Below are 22658 nucleotides of genomic sequence, written 5' to 3' on the forward strand. Positions count from 1 at the left end.
CATAGTGGCCCAAGCCAAACACAGAAACACACAGGAATTCCTAGAGGCATGGGTCTCCACCCATATTTCAATCAACAAACATATAGAATTGGACCCCATATATAAACCCATACAAATCAAAACCGGAAATGACGTACCCCCCAAACTGACCGGACAGTATAAATTCCAAGTGGAGTAGAATAACATTACTCCGTCGGAGGCTCCACTGATGATGTCACCTAGCGTGGCGATGAAACGTCTGAACAAAAACAAGCTAGCTCGGCGAGCAAGTCAACAACCTTATCTCAAACACTATATGATTCTTTCTGTCTCCTGCATGGTGATAAGTGTACCCAAATACTGCTCCAACCGATCCATGTGGTCTGACAGAAGCTGCAATTGGACACACTTCCTGCAGTTGTAGTCATCAGGGATATTTGAACTGCCTCTGATATCCCACATTCTGCAGGAGAAACATACTCCCCTGGTGACTGCCATTTTTACCCCCTTGCAACTATTTAATTAAAAATAAATTTGTTAAATTAATTTACAGCTTACTGGATGGACCCTCATGTTAGATTCTCACTAAAGAATACTAAATGCACTATTCAGTAAACAACAGTCTAGGTACTATTCTAAATCCCAGTACTGTCCTACTGTACCACTAGCCTAAGTCCCACTACTCTCAAATCTTATGGGTATGAAAAGGTTAATGGAAATTGAAGGTAAGAAAAATAAATCACCTGACCACTACTTACCAGTTGGGAGTCTTTCTGTTCAAAACGTCACATTTGAGCTTGCACCGTGACAGAGTGTAGCTCCCATGATACTGTCCATGTCATGGGTCAAGGTCAATGCCCCGTGCTAAAGTTTTTACCTGCTCCAACTGCTGGTGTCTTCCTCCAGCCTCTCTGGTTCTGGTTCTGGTTCCTGGCTGCTGATCAGGGTAAGGCTGCTGAAGAGGATAAAGTCTGATACAAAGTATTTATTCAACTCCTCTGCCGTTTCCTGGTTTTCCCATTTTTGTTTCCCTAACCTTGTGCTCACAGGATCCTGTGTTCACTTTGGCTCCTTTCTTCCTTTTTATATATTGAAAGAAGCTCTTGCTGTCTGTTTTGCCATTACTTGCAAGTTTATTTTTTAAGTTTGCCTTCTACCTCTTTATTAATTTCTTGGCTGTCTTTTATTTAAAACTTGCCCCATCCTCTAATCCACTAACCTTTGCCGAATTGTATGTTTTATCTTCAATTTGATGATGAACTTCCCTGGTTAACCATGGTTGGCTTATCCCCTTCCGAAATCCTTCGTCCGCACTGAGATATGTCTTTACTGTGAGCCATGGACTATTTTCTTAAATGCCAATCCTCAACGGTCTTTACTGCTGAACTCCTTTCCCAGTCCACTCCAGCCAGCTGTGCCCTCATTCCTTTGTAATTATCCTTATTTGAGTTTAGCACAGTTGTTTCTGACACAAGTTCCTCCCTCTCAAACTGCTGAATTCTGCCATGTTATGGTCACTGTTTCTAAGAGGATCTTTTATTCTGGCATCATTATTAAACCTGCCTCATTACACATCACCAGATCCAAAATAGTATTAGGATTAAGGAATTTTTTTTAAACAGTGAACTAGACAAAATTTTTTTTTATTTATGAAGGCAATTATTAACCTGTTGTAGATTCCAGTTGCACTGCTTTCCATTTCCAAAAACTAATTTGTGTCTTCGTCTTAGCATGAGTGCCTGTAATGTGAACTGCAATCCAAATGGTCTGAGCTATGTTGAAGCCTTTGGATGCTGGAGGAGACCAGGGCTCACTAATACCAGCCAGTGTCTCTGGTTCATTGGTTTTGGTCGTCTCAGCTTTTGAAGAGCAGCTGGATTCTCAGGTGAATGTGAACTTTGATTTTCCACTGTAGGTTTCACATTCATTGGGAAATTGAGCTGTTGTGTAAAACAGTCTTTATTTACAATGGAACAATCAGAGAACGAGACCTTCAACTCTTTCATCTGAGATTTTGCTTTGAGACAACCATTCCAAATATCCACTTGAGGGTCTATAACTGGCCTTGAGTGAAAATACTCTGTTGTGTCTGTTACATCCTTTAAAAAGATGATGATTTATTTTCTAGAGCAAGGCGCCACAATGCAGACAGAGGTGATGGCAACTCCATCAGCAGCAGTTGCCCCGTCACAATGAGGTGCAACACCTGGAGCAAGACACAGCATTTTCTCCAGAATGGATACGGTGTATACATGTGAAGATCAGTTTGGTTGGATATGCTGAAATGTAGTCATTCGCAAGTTTAATGTGGTCAAAAGAATCAGCAATTCTGATCTTTAGTGGAGGTGATTCTGGTGTCAGTATCGTAAGAGGTGATGTATGCAATGGAAAGTGACAATGCTACACAGACCAATGTAAAGCTCATTCTATACAGTTACGCTATTATTGCTAATGCATATACACCATCCATGTTCTCGATTTGAAAAGCATCTGACATCTAATGAAACTACCTACGTTCCATTGCAAATAATACCAAACTGTCATCATTAATTTGAGTGAGCATGCCCCTATTTTGTTCAATGCTTTGGTGACTTTTGCTATTTTTCATATTGTGTTGATTGTGAAATATCTTGTGCCAATTTTGGGGGAAATTTGATGTTGAGAAGACAGTAACTGCCCGTGCAACTTTTTACTTTGTTCTTGCTTTACAATCAGCAGTTTACATACTAAATAATTCTGCCTTTAGCCCTGGCTCATTGTATAGCGTGGTAATATTGTCAGGTTGGGCTATGGCTAAGCCAAAAGTTTGAAATTCTAAGTTCTATCTTTGTGAGACACCATACTTCAAGACTTTGTCTTCCATTTTCATTCAGAACGTTCCAAAATCATTGTGTTGCAATGTGAGATTAGGAGTAAGGCAAAGCAGAAGGACAGCTGACCAGAGAGAATTGGCCCAGGACAGGAAGATGTGCAAGTGGGCCCATGACAGGAGCTTTAAATCTGAGATTTCAGTGTCAGCCCCCTGTGAAAAGAAAGTTTTTGGCTTAAAGGCACCTCATTCCAGTCCTGTTTTCGAGCCTTTTCTGACTTTGGGAAAGAGCTGGATTTACTTTGCTGTTGATTAGCTGGATATATTAGTGTTTCACTTTCAGTTAAACCATTTCAGTAGCAAGGGTTCTAGACTGTTAGTCATGCCACTGAGACCTGCTGGCAGATGACAGCATTTCTTCTTTGTGGTGTCTGCTTATTTGTTTTATAGTTTCATCCTCCTAAGGATGAAGAAAACCTTAAAATGGGATTGTATTGTTGCGACTTCACCCAAAAGCAGCCTATGGGGAGATTTGCCTGGGCCTTCACCTAGACATTGCACCTGAGAGCACTGAACTCTGGACAGTCACTAAGCTAGCTGAGAGTTCAGAGCTAGGAAATCTCCCCTCCTATTTTAGGTTTTTTTTAAAATCCAGGCATCTTTTGTAACCCATCTCCTTAAAAATGGTGATATTTCAAACAATGGAGAATGCATCACAGTTGCTGATGTCACAATGATTCTTTGTGTCCTGAGTATTGTGTTGGTTGATAAGGGTTGGTATGTCTTGTAGCTGGTTGAATTAGTGATAGTTATCATGATGAGATTTGCAGTTTCCAAATGAAATAGGAGGCCAATTATACTGGATGATGGGCCCTTTATGGCTTTCTGGTCCAGACACCATTTCATTGATTGCTGTGTAGAGAGGGGTCCCAAGGGATATCATATTGCTGTCAAGAAAGTTAACTTCCCAATGAATTTGTTTAGAAGAGAACTTTTGAGTAAAAGCTCATGCATGATTCAAATTCAGTTTTTATATTGAAAGTAAAATGCAATGATTTACATGAAGTTTTGGGTCTTTCACTCCCCTAAAAAGAATGATAGAAGCCACTATCCATTTGGATATTTGGGTCCCTTTGTTTCATAATATTTTGTTAAAATGCTGACCATTTAGATACCAAGAAGAAGTTGGTCACATTGTCCTGCCCCATAACCCTGCAGAATAGCAAAATTATTGCAGATCAAATATATAATTTCTCCACTCATGAGATTGGGAAGATTTAATGATTTAACCTTCTACTGTTTAACCCAGAAATGTATCAAACTTAAAGATTTCTTTCTTGAGTTTATTTCTAAAACAACAATTCAAAGTTTTAACCTAGTAAAGAGATTATTAGCAGAGTGACATGATTGTTATTGGGTTGTAGACATAGAAATGCATCCTGCTGTCTTCATCCCAAACACAGACATGTCCCTAGATGCAGACGGACATGCACTGGCATGCACACTGGCACACCCATTTGCAGGAACAAATATATCCACGCAAACTGTTTAAAATGAATTATCATTTTAGGTTAGAGGATTGCTTGCTGACTAGCCACAGTTCACACGTACAGTTACCATAGATCACAGTGTACAAGTCAATCTTTGAAGTCTCTCATTCCTTCCAAAAATGGTGCCAACTTGTACGTCAGGGATAAAATGTGAACAGCTGGCATTGGTGCAGATGCTTGTTGTTTTAAAATGAGAAAAAATTTCAAATGAAATCATTGTGACATTTTTTATTGAATTAATTACTTGCACTAGGTTACCTTCAGCCACATTCAATATGTTTTTTTTAAAAAAAGCATTAAATTGATTGTCTCCAGTATCACTGCGAGGTGATCATCATTTTGGTCCGAATCACTTCAGCTATGGCTTTATCATAAGGATCCTCCTCTGGAACAGTGTAGCGTTTTTGGTTTTTGAATCATCTGCACCAGAATTCATTTTGCTTGCCATCCATTGAATTGCATATTCTGCAACTTTTGAAAGATCTGATGACAGTTTGTGCATTAATAGCATCCAACAATTTGATGACAAAACCACACACAGCATCAAGTGGGATAACATGCCTGTTTCCACTCTTTGTAGAGGTTTCTTTTTCTCCATCCATCCACTTATTCCAATTGCAAAAACATGATTTTTCACTGGTTTGTTGAGGCACGCATCCAAAGATTGGCCTCCAGACATTTGATCCCAGTATAATTACAACCTGGGTGTTAATTCTTCACAGCTGTCTCTTAACCTTATTGGATTTATGTGATCTGAGCATGACTTGCACCAAAAAGCTATTATTTACATAGGCTGCCAGGATGTGTGCTCCAACCTTATCAAGCCATAGCTCTACTTCATCTGACCATAGTCACAGACATGCACAAAAAGTCCTGCAGAAACTTGACTTTGGCATGATTTACATTTGAAGTTTACCATAGCCTGTAATTTTATTCAATTTGCCACGCAGCCTAGTACCACCATCAATCTTTTTCTCATGTCTTGTAGTTTTTACTAGAATTGTTTTTGCACTATTTTACTCCATAGTTCAGTTGTTGGGCATATTGCAATGCGTAAGCATTTCATTTTTATTTCATAAAGTGGCTACACCAACAGCTGTTGCTCTGAATCTTTGCTGCACTGTGTTTGATTTGGTCTTTGCTGGACTCAGTTTGATTTAGCCCACTTAAGCGCACATATATGTGTGCCAGCAACATGGATTCAATTCCCGCACCAGCTGAGGTTACTTCTTAACCCCTCCCTTTGCCTGAGGCATGGTGACCCTCAGATGAAACCATCACCAGTCCTATCTCTTGAATGAGAGAGTAGCCCTATGGTCTGGTAAGCCTGGAGCAATTTTACCTTTTATACGCATTACATTTTTGATGATGATGTAGTCATTCTGAGAATTCAAAAGTGTGTATCGATACATGCTTCTCCACGCCAGGCCATTGGCTGTCCCCATTGTCGGGTGCGTTTAGCCTTAGACATCTTCCTCAGGGCGGATTCTTCCTCCTTCCACTTCTGCACCAGTTCTTTCACTTCGCAAATTCTGTCATTACAGCATAGTTATTCGACAAGTTAGCAATTTTTTGCCAGAGGACCCATTTCTGTTCTTCAGTCACCATGTGCAGTCTAGTCTTTGTGAGCACATTTTCAACTTAAGTGTATGATCTTGGCGACACGGTCCATGTCGACCTCTTGTTCCCATGTGTTATGAGGTGAGTAAAATGTAATTCTGAGGTGAAAAATAAAAGCCAACTCCTAATGCGAGAACAACAATTTTTAGCAGAAAAGAGGATCAACTCATATGCCAAGTATAGGCCTAAACAAGTATTTGGCTCTGGGAAAATGGGGTTGTCTTCTACCCTGTGATCTATGGTACTTGAAATTTATTGAATTCTTAATGTTACAATTGAACTGCTACAATTGCTGCGTCATATCAATTCTGTCCAGTCTTTGCTAAAATCAATGGCATGATTCAAACAATTAACACAGTGGAGAACCGCTGCTTGTATGCTATAACCTGGAATTTGAAACACCAGATTTCGAGTAGCCAGTAGTTGCTCAGGTGCTAGGTGAGGAACAAAGGTCACCTAAGGAATCAGCTCCTCATTGTTTGTCCAGTCATTTCCACAGTACAATGTGTCTAATCTTTGTCACTGGGAGAATTCAGCCTCCTCTCTCCCTCATGTTTTATTAGGGCAAGTTGTAGCTGTTCTGGATAGTCACTAATACTAATGCTGTCATTGCTAAATTAGTGCTAATAGTTTGTTTAGTGAAAGCTCTCATGTCTTCCATCTGTTCTCAAATCCTAAAATTACATTTGAAGACGTAGAAGAAAATATTAGATGACACCACAATGTTTGCTCACCATTTAAGTATGGCCGGGGAATGCTGGGACTAGGAGCAAGTTGACAGAGAGGAGGATGACTATATTAGGAGTTGATAAAACAGTCTTCAGTGACTGCATGTCAAAAAAGAATGTCAAGATTTTTCTTGATATTTTAAGCTGCCCACTTAGAAACAAGTTTACACTCCCAGCCCACTTACATACAGCATCTCATCTTCTTACGCTTTCTGAATAGTTCCTGCAAACATTGTAAAATACTTGCAAAAAAACAAAAAGTCCAGTAACTTCAACAAAGAAGAAAATGAGAGCCCAGCTCTGCCAATTTTGAGCTCTTTATTTCTGTCGCTGATGGGGATAGCAATCTGTCAGATTCAGCAAACTGAGATTAAATTAACAGGTAACGGAACACATTTCATTCTTACCTGTATTGCATAAGGATAGTCTTATTCTTTTGTTTATGCTCATTTTTTTCCAGTCCTAGAAGCTTACAATGTTAAGTAAGCTTAGTTACACTAAACATGACCAATGCCCGTCACATGAAGTGAGGTTCTATTCTCCTGAGCACTGGATGGTTTCCCCAGTTAACACCAGCTGATGGTGACCTGCTCTTCAGTGCCAAATCCACCTTTTTTTTTGCATATTCATCTCATCTTCCCACCAATTTAATATGCGAGGCGACAGATGGCTGAATCATGTAGATTGACAGTGTACTGACTGTGCCACTGCTGTGTGCTCCCTGGAGTAGCGGTCATCATTTCTGGACATAAGAGCCAATACATCCAACCTAGTATGAGGAGGGCAGTGGAGTAGTTTATGTGCATCATTCATTTGGGTGTGATTTGAGATTTTACCACCAGGCTAAGAACAGTTGCACATGAATTGATGCCAGTTTGATTTTCTTTCCTATGAATTAAGGCGAGTGTAAAACTGAGTGCTGAGTCACCTAAACCCCATCCTTCCCGTCTGTCTTTGGTTAGACAGTAAAATCCTCTCGTTCCTAAACTCAACTGCTTTGTTTTTACCAAGTTGGTGTAAAAGTGTTGTCCTGTAAAGTTAGTTTTTAGCTGTCAGCAGAGAAGCGATTCCTGCCAGGAAGATGAGACCTTGCCTCCATTCAAACAGGAGAGCTCTGGGGCCTTTCTTGAACAAAACTGGATAGTGTGGCTTACTGTACCCAGAAATTACAATCAGTGTCTAATAGCTGCTATAGGAACTGAACCACACCATTGAACGAGGTCCTGAATGATTCAGCTGAGCATAAAGGACAAAATGGTGATCAGGATTGAAGCACAAGTGGAATAGGAAGTGCCACGCTTTGAAATCGAAGCCCAGTCTCGCTGGCTGCATGGAGTTCAGACTGGCCCTGATAATCTGATATGGCAGGTGTTATGAGCAACATTATGTGGGAATTGCATGGGCAGGGGGGACTATGTATACATCTTGCTTAAAATGTGGATTTTTATTGCATATTTGCTCATTTCTGTGTTAATATTTTCCTATCTTAAGTTGGGAATGCCTATCTGTGTACTATGCTGGTGACCTACATCTGTGCTGTACATTCCCTGTTCTCAGCACACTAAAAGTTAGATTTTTTTAATAGAGTTTGAAGCTTATTTTTTGAAACAAGCCAGTGTTTTTGATTGCTCAGATGAATTATTACTGCCATGGAATCATCCAGACTCACTCCCATTTTATTACACTAGAAGCTTCCTGCTACATTCAAATAATTCATGATACGTTCTGAAAATTGCAGTATTACCTGAAACTGTTGTCAGCCTTTCCTGAAATTCATTTCAATGGAGCATGAAGGAATCCATTTTTTTAAAACCATGAAAATAAATGAACTGGAAATTCTAGTGACCCATCATATGTACACGAGTGTATCTGTTACAATAATTTGAGGTCTTCCTATTTAATGGGTAGTGAGGAATTACCTTTGAAACCTACCTTCTGGCTCATATTGCCCCAAGAAAGTTTGATTTATTTTCATGTGTTACAACAGTCAGCTGTTCATGCAGAGTATCTTAAAAGTAAAACAAATTCTCAGCAAGCCCTTAAAAATGGACAGTTCTTTTTACAAATTGATATTTCAATTGTAGTGTTTTGTCAAACTGTATTTAGTCTGTAACTCTGTAGTCTATATAGCTTTCGCTATCATGGGAAACTGCTAAGAAATAAATTGTACTTAAATATCAGAGAAGTACTATAATTATTTTCTGGTCTGTCACCAAAGTTTCAAGTAACATCAAGTTTGATCTTTTATTGTTTTCTTCACTTGCTATCCCATTTATGAACCTTTTACTGCAGCTTCAAAGCTTTGCTAACCTTGTTATAAAGGTGAATATGCTTGTTTTTGATTTTGAGGATGTTAATTCCATTGAATCTATCCATCTCACCATCCCATTTCTATATTCTGACTTGTTGCAAAGATTTATTTCCTGTATTTAAGGCAAACTTGGTCATTACTAAACTTGTTTCAAAATTGTAACTACTATCACAGTTACGTGAGTGTGACAGATGGTTTTACTTATAAACAATAAGAGGTAGAAAAATGAAAGGATAATATACCAAACTTCCAATGTCAAGGGTGCCTGTAGGGGAGTTGATTTATAATCAATAAATTGAGGAGAAAAAGTTGATGCAAAGCCTAATAGAAGGTTTATGATTGTTATCCTTAATGATCACTTCTCATTTTTAGTTAAGCATCTGTTTAATCGATCAAGTTGGTTACTGTCATTCCAGCACAGCTTTTGTGGAAATCATTTATGATCTATGTGGACCATCAGCTTTTGGAAAATTTCCTTACAGAGACAAATCTCTAGAATTTAAATCTGTCAAAACTGAAGCCTCATGTCACTATCACTATCATGTGACATTCTAATAAAATACAACAAAAACTGTGCTGAAAAAACACAGCAGGTCTGTCAAGAGGCCAGTGACAGTTCTGATAAAGGGTCATGGGAGTTGAAATGTCACCCGTTTCTGTCTCTGCAGATGCTGTCAGACCTGTTGAGTTTCTCCAGTACCCCTTTTTTGTTTCAGAACTCCAGTATCTGTAGTTCTGTGTTTAGTCATAAACTAGAAGTCTTGATTTACAATAGATCAGTTATGACTTCAGGAATTTAGATATTTTTCTTTAGAATAAAATTGTAAAAAGGTAAAACTATGAAGGAATGGAATTGGGTACACAGCCACTATTTGCAGTGTTGTCTGACTGCAGGTATCTCAAAGTACTTACAGCCATCTAAGTGTTTTTGAAGTGTAGTCAGAGGCAGTGGAACTAGTTTGTGACATACAGGGTTATGGGGAAGAAAAGGGGGAATAGTGGGATTAATGTAGAGCTATGATGAGAGTAGGGCAGTGGGATTAGTCTGGGATTGATACAGGAAGAGTGGAACAGTGCTGTGGGGAAAGAGGGGACAATGGAGTTAGTTGGGCATTGAAAAAGGACTATGGTGAGAAAGCAGGGCAGTGGGGGGGGGGGAAAGAAAAGAGAAGAGGGAGAAAGAAAGAGGGGGTAATGACTCACATCTAAACTTTCCCCTCACTTTCTTAAAAAAAAAAGCAGCACAGGAACAGCCCTTCAGCCCTCCAAGCCTGCGCCGATCCAGATCCTCTATCTGGACCTGTCGCCTATTTTGCAAGGATCTGTATCCCTCTGCTCCCTGCCCATTCATGTATCTGTCTAGATACATCTTAAATGATGCTATTGTGCCCGCCTCTGCTGGCAATGCATTCCAGGCACCCACCACCCTCTGAGTAGAGAGCTTTCCACGCATATCTCCCTTAAACTTTTCCCTTCTCGCCTTGAAATTGTGACCCCTAGTAATGGAGTCCCCCACTCTTGGGTGGGGGAGGGGAGGGGCAGCTTCTTGCTATCCACCCTGTCTATAGCTCATGATTTTGTAGACTTCAAAATCAGGTTCCCCACCCCCACCCCCACCCCCACCCCCAAAACCTCTGCCTTTAAGTGTAAATAATCCTAATCCTAATCTACTCAACTTCTCTTCATAGCTAGCACCCTCCATACCAGGCAACATCTTGGTGAGCCTCCTCTGCACCCTCTCTAAAGCATCTTAACCTATGCCTGCTAGTATTTAACATTTCCACTCTGGGAAAAGATGGCTCCAACTGCGCACACCTTAATTTTATATATTTTCCCATCACTCATGATTTCACGTGAATGCTCTTTGACAAACTCAAATTAAAGGGGAGGTTGGCCAAGTTTAAAACACATCATGTGGCATTTTAAATGCAAGTGCCTTTTAGAAGGCAAGAAACATTAACTTCAATCTTCACTGAATTAGGGAAGACACCGTCACTTAAACTTAGTCCTGAAAGTATTTTTAAAAATAGTTTAACATTTGTCTGGCTTTCCTTAAATGAATTAAGCTTGTCAAAGTGAATTTTGCATTTATCCTAGATTGGATTAAAAAAGTTATTGCAATAAAAAATGGCTTTATGTTGGCTAATGCTGCATTTCCCCTTGCTTTGTCATCACAAGGTTGCAGTCTGTCAACATTATCAGAACTCCAGCCTCCCAAAAAGCATTGCTTCTCCCATTATAGAAACCCAGAGAGGCTGAAAGTGTGTGTGTATCCGTGAAGCACTGGAAATGCCCCTTTTTGCAAAGCCCACACTAAACAAAGCCATAAAAAGTCATCAACATTCAAGAAAATGTGATCTGGGAGTTATTAATGTCAAATAAGACAAGCTTAAAAAGGGTGAAGAATGTTGGCACTGTGCAAGATTCTTAAAACAGCAGACTGGCTCACTTTCTTTTAACCCCAAATGGAGTGAAGTACTGAAATTCAATGACCAAACAGCAAATTCATTGTGAGGTTTTATTATACGAAAGCAATGAAATACAGAGGATTGGTGTGCAGGTACGCAATCAAAGCAGAAGCCAATGAACTTCAAGCTTCAGAGACATCAGATCCCTCTCACTCCAAATCAGCCTTTCTGCAAGATTATTTCAGGGTCTCAACTAGAACCACTTGCTGCATTTATTCCTACTGGAGAAGATCAGAAGCCTGCAGTGTATCGAGGTATAACATCTCACCCTCTTGATACCTACTCAGCTCCTATCACCCTCCAGATGGGCTCAATGCACTTGATTCCCAATTCTCAGACCTGCGTGCGTGTTGATAAATATAAAACAGAATTCTTTTAGAAAGGGAGTTCCTAAGTAGGTTGAAAAAAAGGCACTTAAAATGCAAGTACAGAGAGCCATCAGCCGCTCATCACCATTCGGACCAGCTCTGTGAAGAGAGAGAGAAAAGTTCATCATTCTGCTATGACAAAGAATTCAAGAAAGGTTCCGATTAAAGTTTAAGTTTAGAATAAACCAACTCAGTCCCAGGAAAACAAACTATATGCAAAAGCACAGTTTCCATAAAACAGACAGCAAAGTGAGTAACATGCTAAATTGTATCATCCCAATTTACCAAAGTTACTGTGAAAACCAAACTTATAGGTATATTCTTAATTAGAATTGACTACCTACTCAAAAAAAGACAGCAAACAGGTCACTGGCTCAAATATAGATGGTAATCGGAACCTTTCAAAACCGCTCCCCCCCAACTTTCCTCCTCTCCTCCCACCCCTGTAGAATTCTATTGAGCACAGTGGGTCCGAAGTCAGTTTTCCAGTTTGCACTAACTACAGAAAAGGAGCAGAAAAACAATGGCAGATCTCAGTCGGGCTGGCAAAGCCTAGTCAGACAAAAGAATGCAGGCATGTCAATTCACAGCAACACATTAGATACCAAAGGAAGACCATTTGTGTCAAAAGGATCCCACAGTCAGCTGGCAGAAGCAGTTCAAGCTCAAGTTTGTTGTAATGTGCTATAAAGTCAGTTCTACTCAATCACTGGAAAATGCTGAAGCTGAGCAAAGAGGAAATGGATTCCCCCTCACTCACAAAAGGGGATCAGCAGCATCAGCTATCACTTACTCCTCAAGAGAAAAAAAGTTAGTGTCTAATGCGAGTCAAAAATGAGAAAGCTATTGGCACAATAATTCTATCAAAATAGAAAGCAGGTGGTAGATGGTAAAAGGCAAAACATGGATTTTCTCATTCTTCAAAGAGAATTTGGGCATTGCTGGCAAGGCCAGCATTTGTTGACCATCCCCAATTGCTCTTGAATAGACCAGTGAAGTGGCCTAGTCCTTAAAAAAAAAAATCAGTTGTTATGGTCACTAAACAGATAGTCAATGTTTAGATTTATTCATGGAATTTAAAATTCCACCAGCAGCCATGGTGGGGTTTAAAAGCATGTCCCCAGACCATAAGCTTGGCTCTCTGGATGACTAGTCTAGTGACATTACCACTGCCACAAACTCACCCTAAAATTAGACCACCTAGTAGGTCTGCACAAAGTGGTCACAATTGACATGGTGATAACATGGCGTAGAGCTGGATGAACACAGCAGGCCAAGCAGCAAAGCTGACGTTTTGGGTCAAGACCCTTCTTCAGAAAATTGAAATGGTTTTCCTTTAGTTGGCAGAAGTTCAAGTATAGTTAAGAACCAGAGATGATGCCCTCCCATCCCTTCAAGTCATACCTAGAACAAGCCACATGCAGAACATGCCAAAAGGAAAGAAAACAAGTCAAAAATTGGCAGGGAAATAAAGGATTTGTCAATGTGGCGTACCATGGGCTGCCATTCACCCAGACATGATGTGCCTGACAAAAGCTGTCAAAAAGGAAGAAAAATGTTAAACTAGGTGTTTAAAAAGTAGCAAATGCATTTTGAATCAATAAAAGGAGTCATCCCAAGAAAGGCAAGGAATTTGGACAGTTTTAAAACAGGTTGTAGTTCCTTGTAGAATTTTTTTTTTTTTTTTTTTTTTGAGGCTCTTAACTTCATATTTAAGTGGAGGAGAACTGGAGGAAGAGATAGATAGATTCTTGGACAACCTATTGCAGTGGTTGGTCAAACTTGGAGAATAATATCCCAGTTGTGCTCTTAGCTGAAATACTGAGAGAATTTGCTGATATCAACATGAGGCAGTGATGGAAACCAGCAACAGTTTCATTCCAGGCTTCTTCCACAACAGGATGATAGCAGTGATACAATTTTGTCTACTGTCCATTGGCTAGGTGTGTTCTGGGTGGATGAAGGAAGAATGACCAAATTGCCTCCCCAATTAAAAAACAAAAACCAACCAATCGTCAAGAACTACTTATTTTCCCCCGACTTGAGGTTTTCCAGAGGTCCGCTCGCTGTTTTCTCTCTAGTTTCCACATAGAGATAGTCTGAACCCTTTGCTACATGGCATCACCTAGACATCTCAGCAGCATCAACTCAATGTCTGTTGAAATGCAAAGTCTACATACAGGAGATAGAGGCAAACCCATACTGTGTAGCTACTTTCCACAGGTCACTGAAGCAACATTAGAACATTCTATTTGGATTAGTTATCAAAACTGCAGGTAAATATTTAGTATATTGAGCTTTGAGCATTCAGACTCTTACCCTCATAGTTGATGCAGCCATTAGCATCCTCATGGCCAGCCAGCAAAGTCTCCACTTCCTCCTCAGTCATTTTTTCACCTAAACAACACAGACAATGATTAAAAAGGCAGACAACATTAAACTGTCCTAAAAACCAAAAGCAGCTGGAAAGCACACCTAGCCAGCAAAGAACATCTGGCAAGTATGCAGCAGCCCATACACGTGATCATACCACAGGCAACATGAACCCACACGCACACCTAAAGCTAAAGGACTGTTATAAGAGCTGACCAATGGAGTTTTCAAACAGAGGGCCACAACAACACAGGTAATTCCAGTGTGGAACTTCAATGTCTAAAAGGGATGCCCAGTAATAATGCAGAGATGGCAACAGCACAGGCAAGGGTTTGGACAGCAGATGGACAAAATAACAGTGTACGATCTTGCTAATGGGAAAAAGCCAGGTGAGAATGCAAGCTGCAATTACATGCAGCAACACTTCCCTGGAAGTGATGAGAAAGGGAATTAATTGGGTATGTTCACCCTAGAGAGAAACCAACACCCTTCTCACTATGTCCACAATTAAGGGCTGGGTAAGATGATTCACAGACAACTTTCTCTACTTGCCAGCAATTAATGGCCAACCTAGCAGGCAGGAAAGGTGGCTCTCTTTCCCCTCCAAGAGGGAAGATTGACCAGTGGACTTTAGGCTCCAGAAGCTGCCAGCAGCTATCCAGATCACTAGTGATCAGTTCAAATGTTCCCCCCCCCACCCCAAAAAGGCCCTGTCTAATTAGCCTGTTCGGAGATAGAACAGTACAGGCCCTTTGGCCCACGATGTTGTGCTGAACTTTTACCCTAATCCTAAGGTCTAACCTCCACCCCTACCTTATACTATCATCCATATGTCTATCTAAATAGCCACTTAAATGCCCCAAATGAGGCTGACTCCACTACCCTCTCCAGCAATGCATTCCATGCCCCGACCAGAGTAAAGAACCTACCTCTGACGTCTCCAATATCTACCTCCACTCACTTTAAAACTATGCCCCCTCACAAAAGCTACCTCCACCCTAGGAAAAAGTCTCTGGCTGTCTACTCTATCTATACCTCTGATCATTTTGTACACCTCTATCAAGTCACCTCTCATCCTTCGTCATTCTAAAGAGAAAAGCCCAAGCGCTCTCAACCTTTCTGCACAAGGCCTTCCCTCCATTCCTGGCAAGCAGAATTGGACACAATACTCCAGATGTGGCCAAACCAAGCTTTTGTATAGCTGGAGTTCAACTTCACAGCTCTGGAACTCAATCCGTCTTAATAAAAGCCAACACACCATACGCCTTCTTAACAACTATCCACCTGGGTGGCAGCTTTCAGGGAACTGTGGACATGAACCCCAAGATCCCTCTGCTCCTCCACACTGCCAAGAATCTTTCCGTTAACCCTGTATTCTGCTTTCAAAATCTGTCCTTCCAAAAATGAGTCACCCCAGACTTTTCAGGGTTAAACTCCATCTGCCACTTCTCAGCCCAACTCTACATCCTATCAATGTCCCTCTAACCTAGAACAGCCCTCTGCACTATGCGCAACTCTACCCACCTTTGTATCATCCATGATCTGACTAATCCACCCTGCCACTCCTTCATCCAAATCATTTACAAAAGTCTCAAATAGAAGAGGACCCAGAACAGATCCTTGTGGTACACCACTCATAACTGAGCACCATATTGAATATTTTCTGTCCACTACCACCCTTTGGATTCAGAATTGTCTTCAGGGTCAGCCAATCTGCCACACTTCCCCCTATCCCACACCTCCTTACCTTCTGCATGAGCCTACCATGCGGAACCTTAATCAAATGCCTTACTTAAATCCATGTATACTACATCCACTGCTCTACCTTCAGCCACGTGTTTGGTCACCTCTTCAAAGAATTCAATAAGGCTTGGAGGCATGATATACTGCTAACAAATTCACACTGTCACAAGTCAAACTGTGCCTATCCAAGTGATCATAAATCCTATCTGAGCCCTTTCCAATAACTTGCCCACCACTGACGCAAGACTAACTGGCCTGTAATTTCCAGGGTTATCCCTATTCCTTTTTTGAACAAGGGAATGACATTTGCCACTCTCCAATCTTCCGGCACTATACCCATGGACAGGGAGGATGAAAAGATCATCGCCAAAGGCCTTGTGATCTCTTCCCTCAGAATCCTTGGGTAAATCCCATCAGGCCCAGGGGACTTACCTATCTTCACATTCCTCAAAATTCCTAGTACATCTTCCTTACTAACATCCACCTCCTCCAGCCTGTTTCATACTGTCCTCCCATACAACTGGATCCCTCTCAGTTGTGAATAGCGAAGAAAAGTATTCATTAAGGACCTCTCATCTCTTCAGGCTCAGTGCACAAATTCCCTTTACAATCCTTGATTGACCAGAGAAAGGGTAGGGCCATTCTCTTATTCCTCACATACATGTAAAAAGCCTTGGAGTTTTCCTTGATCCTATTTGCCAAGGTTTGCTCATGCCCCCTTATAGCCCTAAGCTCTTTCTTGAGCTCATTCCTGGATAACTTGTATCCCTCTAGAGCCTTTTCAGATCCTCATTTCCTAAACCTTATACAAGCATCCTTCTTCCTCTTAACCAGTTGTTTGACTTCGAGAGCCAAGGCTCCCTCACTCAACCGCATCTTCCCTGCCTGCTAGGGACAAACATAATTGAGCACACACAGTATGCATTCCTTAAACACAATCTTCACATCTATAGTGCTCTTCCTTGACAGCATCTGTTCCCATTTTATGTTACCCAGTTCTTGCCTAACAGAATTGTAGTTACCCTTCCCCCAAATTATAAACCTTACCCTGCTTTATGTACCTATCCTTTTCCATAACTATTGTAAAAGTAAGAGTTATGATCGCTACTGCCAAAAGTGCTCTCCTACCAACAGGTCTAACACATGGCCCGGTTCATTGCCAAGCACCAAATCCAAAGTGGCCTCTCCTTGTGTTGGTCTATCTACATACTGTGTCAGGAATCCTTCCTGAACGTACTAGACAAAATCCGCTCTATTTAAACTAAAAAGTATTTGGAAAGTTGAAGTCACCCATGACTACAACCCTGTGACTTCTGTACCATTCTAGTATCTGCCTCCCAATCCACTCCTCTGCAACTACTAGGGAGGCTGTTAAAAAACCCACGAACAAAGTGACTGCTGTTTTCTTGTTCCTGACCTCCACCCAAATGGACTGTAGACATATCATTCTTGAACTGCTTTTCAGTAGCTGCTATACTAGCCCTGACTAGCAATGCCACTCCGCCGCCTCTTACCACCCTCCCTATTTCTTTTAGGGCATTTAAATCCCAGAACTTCCAACAACCATTCTTGTCCGAGTTACCCAAGTTTCTGTAATGGCCACAATATCATAGTTCCAAGTACTGACCAATGCTTTAAGTTCATCCACCTTATTTCTGATACTTCAAGCCATCCGTGTCCACAATTACACTCCATCAACTGCATTTCTTTGTTAACAATAGATGCTACTACACACCTCAGTAGGTTGGACCTGAACCCAGGACACTACCCCTGCACCACAAGAGGGCATACAAAAGCCTAGGATAGGGCATGTATCTCAACCTTGCTCACCTGTCAGCTCCAAGTGTGTGGATTGACAGGTCATTCAGTGCAACAGCTTACAGGTGGGGGTTGTGTGTTAGTCACTATATTTCCCCATCCCCCCAAAACACAAATTGTGACAATTCCACCCAGCCAGGCAAATAGAGAGGCAAGTTCAGTAGGGGAACAATATGGTAGTAAAATGGGCAACTGCAATTTCTTCATTTTGGCATCAGAAAATTTAACTACAGTATTACACAGTTTACTATTCATATGCAAAGAAGAATATAATCACATTGGAGGTGGTACATTAAAAGGCTCACTAGACTGGTCTCTGGAGTGATATGACAACCCTATGAGGCCCTGAGTAATTTGACCCAATTTTCTCTGGACTTAAGAATGAAGGCTCTCATTGAAACAAAATTCTGAAAGGGCTTGAATGGATAGATACCAAGGTAATTTGCCCCAGATGGGGAAAAAACCCAAGAACTTGAGGGCACAGTGTCAGGCTAAAGGACTCATTTAGGACACAGACAAGCTCCTATTTAAATTCTTATTGGTAACCTGAAAAAGCAGCCACACCCAGCCAGAAATACCCATTTTTCCCCATCTGTTATAAAATGATCAATTAAAAGTTAAATTATGATGTTTTCTGCTGGAAGTAGGGACTCTGTAGCTGACATGTGTTCAAATTGGGAGAATTTAGATTCAGAAATGAAAAAGCAAAAAGTATTTAAAAAATCCAGAAACTAGCCTGATCCTTCAACACTGCAGTCAGGTCATTTACAAGAATGAAGCAGAAACCATCCTGGGTCTGTCATTTAACAAGTTAAAAATGTTCAAACAAGTGCTTTGTAACATTCTATAGAGTCTGACATGGTTAGATTCTAAAAAGCAACCACGATAGATGAAACATTACCAAGAGTGGCCAACACATGACGTAGCTCTGCACCCATGACTGTGCCATTGCCTTCTTTATCAAAGACACGCAGACCCTCAACAAAGTCTTCAAAAGTTCCTGGTTCCTTGTTTCTTGCAATGTCCTGAAGCTTAGGAAGGAACTGCTCAAAATCCAGTGTTTTCACATTCATGTCTGAAAATGAAAAAGAAAAGAAGTTTACTTCTGTCTTTGTTCCCCATTACTTTGGGTTAGACATGCAAACTACCAAATTGTTGCTTGGTAACCAATTAAGGAGGAGACATGCTGGAACCCTGACAAAATGGAGCACAAAATGTCTATCCAATTAGATCAGCAGAATACGAAAAAGAAGCAAACTTTGGAACAAAACTATAAAAAGATTAACAAATCTATTCAATATGGATAAAGCACTTATTTTAATTAATTTATCCATCTAAATTTCCTTGTTGAAAAGGCAATTGGATCTGCTTCTAGAACTTTATCATGCAGCACACCACATCATAACTCACTGTCAAAAAAGTTGCTCTACTCAACTTTGTTTTATTAAAAAAAAGTGTGTATCATATCATTACCAACCCTCAGGCCAGTGGAAACAGATGAGGAAATCAATTGTCTGAACTCCACACAATTTTGAAAACCTATTGAATCTTCAACCTTCTGTTCCAAGGGGATCACCACTAGCTTCTGTGTATGACAGAATTCCCTTGTCCTGTGCAAGTCTCCTCAAAAATTTTCTCCCATGGCTTTAAACATCTCCTCTTCTCCGATTACAGCACCTTCTGGTCCTTACCTTCAGGCTTTGGGTTCCCAAGGACTTTTAAGACTTCAGCATTGCATGGATTCTGGCCAAGAGCACGCAAGACATCACCAAACTGGTTGTAGCCAATTCTACCTTCACCAATGCGGTCATAGAGGTAAAATGCCTCTTTGAATTCTGCAAAGAAAAAAAAAGTTACTCAAAGAATATGCAGCTTTAAAAAGGACAAACAAATTTCCTAGAATTAAGAGACTCAAAGATTAAGTGCATATGATTTTAGGACAGAGAAGAAATTGAATACAAAAACAATCCTGAATACAAACCTTTCAAGAAATAGAGAAAAAAAAAGGAGGGTGGTGGTCATAACAATGATTACCTGAGGAGAGACAGGATGTCCCTGACTAGTCAGGGACAGAATCTATTTGTTTAGAGAATTAAGAAAAATTGAGACACCATCACAATACTGGCTATTCACCTAAATTGACCAGCCAACTAGTGAGAAAGACATGGGATAAGATTTGCAAGAAAATCACGTAAAAGCAAAATTTAAGATAAGTTACAACTTTTCCTACAAATCAATGCATGTCTAAGAGGCAGCAGTTAGGTGTGGTCAGAGAGACCAGGTCACTTAGCCTTGCAAGCTGCCACAAATCAAACGCAGGAGGGAGAAACATGCTTTAAGTCCAGGAGATTGGCCTTATTTTGGCAAGAAGCAAGAATTGTCAGCACAGACTTAGCTGATGAAGGGAATTATAAACTGAGGCAAGGCACCTGAGACAGTCACTGCATAGCAAACAAACAGGAATATAGGAACCCACATAAAGATGGAGCTACTGTTGACTGTTCACTGAATTGCAATTCAATGGAGAGCATGATGAGATAAATATAAGTGGAATATTTTTCCCTGCAGTTTAAAAATAAGTTGCCTACATGAAGTAAAATGCTCGGCAAAGACAAAGCACTATTAAACTGCAGTAAGTTTCAAAACACTTCAGCTCAACTGGAAGCTTTCAGTCTCATGGAAGTGATAACGTTGTAAATAGCAAGAACAGCAGATGTTGGAGTCAGTCAATACAGTGTAGAGCTGGAGGATCAGGCAGCAAAGGGCCAGGAAAGTCGACGTTTCAGGCCTACCACGCAGTTTCAAGTTTTCCAGCTAACACAAAGCTTGCAACCATTGTGAACGGTGGGGAGCCTTCAACGCTAAAGGGACTCGTGAAGTACGGTGGTGGTAGTGTCCGTACCTCGGGGGTGGGGGGTAAGGTTGGTGAAATTAAACGCGATCAAGGCTTTCAAGAGGAAATGAAATGAAATGAAATGAACAACAATTGTAGGCCTGCGAGGGGAAAAAGGCCGAGCAATGGGACGGAGTTGGCTATGCTGTAACCATTGCATGAATGATTCATGCATTTCATGCTATGTAAATACTTCAGGCTTCAATCTCCTCAAGCAATCAATTATGAAGCGGCGAAGGAATGGATCAGTGAGCAACGGAAGTTAATGCGAGGTAATCAAAAAACTTAGACGTCGTGGTCTGGGCTTACAGCCGGTGAGATTGCTAAACCAGTAGACGCACTTGTGAGGAATGAGGGCTAGAGCCAGGTTGTCTACAGCCGTGTTGAGAGGGATCTTTGTCCTTATTTGGAGTTTGTACTATCAGTCTAAGGCGGACGGGGGAGGGAGCGAAAAGGCGCGGTTTCCGGCTTTCGTAGCAAGGAAAGCAAGGCTAGTCTTTTCGGGGAGGGCGGGTGGTGAGGAAAGCGAGATCAAGGTACAGCTGGGCCTTCATCAGTGACTTCTGGAGAGTTTTTCCTCCTCCATTGCGGGAGAATTAGCAAACTACTGCCGATATAGGTTCAGGCTAAAATCCCTTCCCATGGCCAATTGGAAACTGAAGACGGAAACTTACCGGCGATCTGATCCTCGGTGAAATCACACTGCAAAAGAAAAAAGACATAAAGAACAATGTTAGCAGCGAGGGGGGGGAAAAAAAAACAGAACCATATCCCACCATCAGCTACTCACCATCCTGTGTTCCTACTGTTGCTCCAAGTCCGCGTCGCTCCTTCCTTCTGTTTCTCTTTGTGATATTCACACCGGATATTGACAGCTCCTCCTCCAATCAGGGACCGCCCTTGTCAGTTTCTACACACTGACCAATGGGCCGGCAGTACTTCTGGAATGACTGGTATTCTTATCCCTTCTCCGTCAAAAGCACAAAATGGCCAATTCCGTTTTGGAAAAACGAACCTCCTGGAATTTTCAGCAAGTCAGACAGTACGAGAAAAAGAGGAGCCAAAAGTTTCAGGTTAATGGCCTTTTGTCGGAAGTATGATATCAGAGATGAACAGCCTCTAAGTAAGTCATGAGGTAGGGAAAAGGAAGGGATGAACAAAAGGCAAGAGAACAGGAGATAAAATAGATTAAATGAAACCAACTGAAGAATCAAGAGCTAGCGTAGGCCACTCAGCCCCTCGAGCCTGTTCTACCAGTCAAAAAGATCATAGATGATCTGATTGTAACCTCAAACCCACTTCCCTGTCCACAATCTATCCCCCCCCACCCCGCCCACAACCATCATATTTAACTTAGAAGCAAAGCAAATGGAGCTCATAATTGAAGACAGCTATAAAACAAAAATTGTATACTGGCCATATGAAGTCAAAACAGAATAGCAAATGACAAAAATAAAAATGAAAATGTAATTTTCTGAGCTTATTTTGGATTTCCAGCACCCACAGTATTTTGTTTTCACAAAAGGCCAACCTGCAAAACAGAACACTCCTATGGCCTGGGAACATGACCAGGAAAGGCAGGTAGACCTCAAAGATAGAGACTCCCATAAGACCATAAGAAATAAGAACTGGTGTAGGCCATTCAGCCTCTCAAGTCTGCTCCTCCATTTAATAGGATCATGGCTATTCCAACGTTTCTAATGTCCACTTTCCTGGCCTTTCCTCATAATTCTTGATTCCCCAACTAATCAACAATCTATCTATCTCAGCCTTCAATACACAAAAGATGCCCCCGCAACTCTCTGTGGCAAGGAGTTCCAAAGACTCACAAACCTCAGAGAAGAAATTCCTCCTCATCTCAGCCCCTGTTTATTCTGAGACTATATCCTCTTGTTCTAGACTCTCCATAAGGGGAAACATCCTCTCAGCCTTTGTCCTGTCAAGCTCCCTTAAAAATCCCTACATGTTTCAATGACATCACCTCTCATTCTTCTAAAC

The 22658-nt window shown here is 41.0% G+C and overlaps 1 protein-coding gene and 1 long non-coding RNA gene across 3 annotated transcripts; one reads left to right on the forward strand and one right to left on the reverse strand.

Annotated features, from left to right (window-relative positions):
• The first annotated feature begins 283 nt into the window (after window positions 1-283).
• LOC125487422 lies at window positions 284-8866 on the forward strand. Its single transcript, XR_007265887.1, has 2 exons — window positions 284-1864; window positions 2108-8866. It is a non-coding gene; the product is annotated as an uncharacterized LOC125487422 (long non-coding RNA).
• A 2635-nt stretch (window positions 8867-11501) lies between these two features.
• LOC109925643 (myosin light polypeptide 6-like) lies at window positions 11502-21913 on the reverse strand. Of its 2 annotated transcripts, XM_048618889.1 has the most exons (7): window positions 21451-21558; window positions 21335-21362; window positions 19459-19602; window positions 18669-18842; window positions 14153-14230; window positions 13328-13369; window positions 11502-11932 (listed from the first exon to the last, which is right to left on the reverse strand). In XM_048618889.1, exons 1-6 carry the CDS (start codon window positions 21451-21453, stop codon window positions 13341-13343), a joined length of 456 nt encoding a protein of 151 aa, XP_048474846.1. In that variant the 5' UTR covers window positions 21454-21558; the 3' UTR covers window positions 11502-11932; window positions 13328-13340. The 2 variants fall into 2 exon arrangements, with proteins under 2 accessions (XP_048474846.1, XP_048474845.1); XM_048618888.1 differs by lacking the exon at window positions 13328-13369 and having other exon boundaries at window positions 21451-21913.
• Between the last annotated feature and the right edge of the window lie 745 nt (window positions 21914-22658).

Source organism: Rhincodon typus, chromosome 41 (genome assembly GCF_021869965.1).
Source record: "Rhincodon typus isolate 14 chromosome 41, sRhiTyp1.1, whole genome shotgun sequence".
Lineage (NCBI taxonomy): Eukaryota > Metazoa > Chordata > Chondrichthyes > Orectolobiformes > Rhincodontidae > Rhincodon > Rhincodon typus.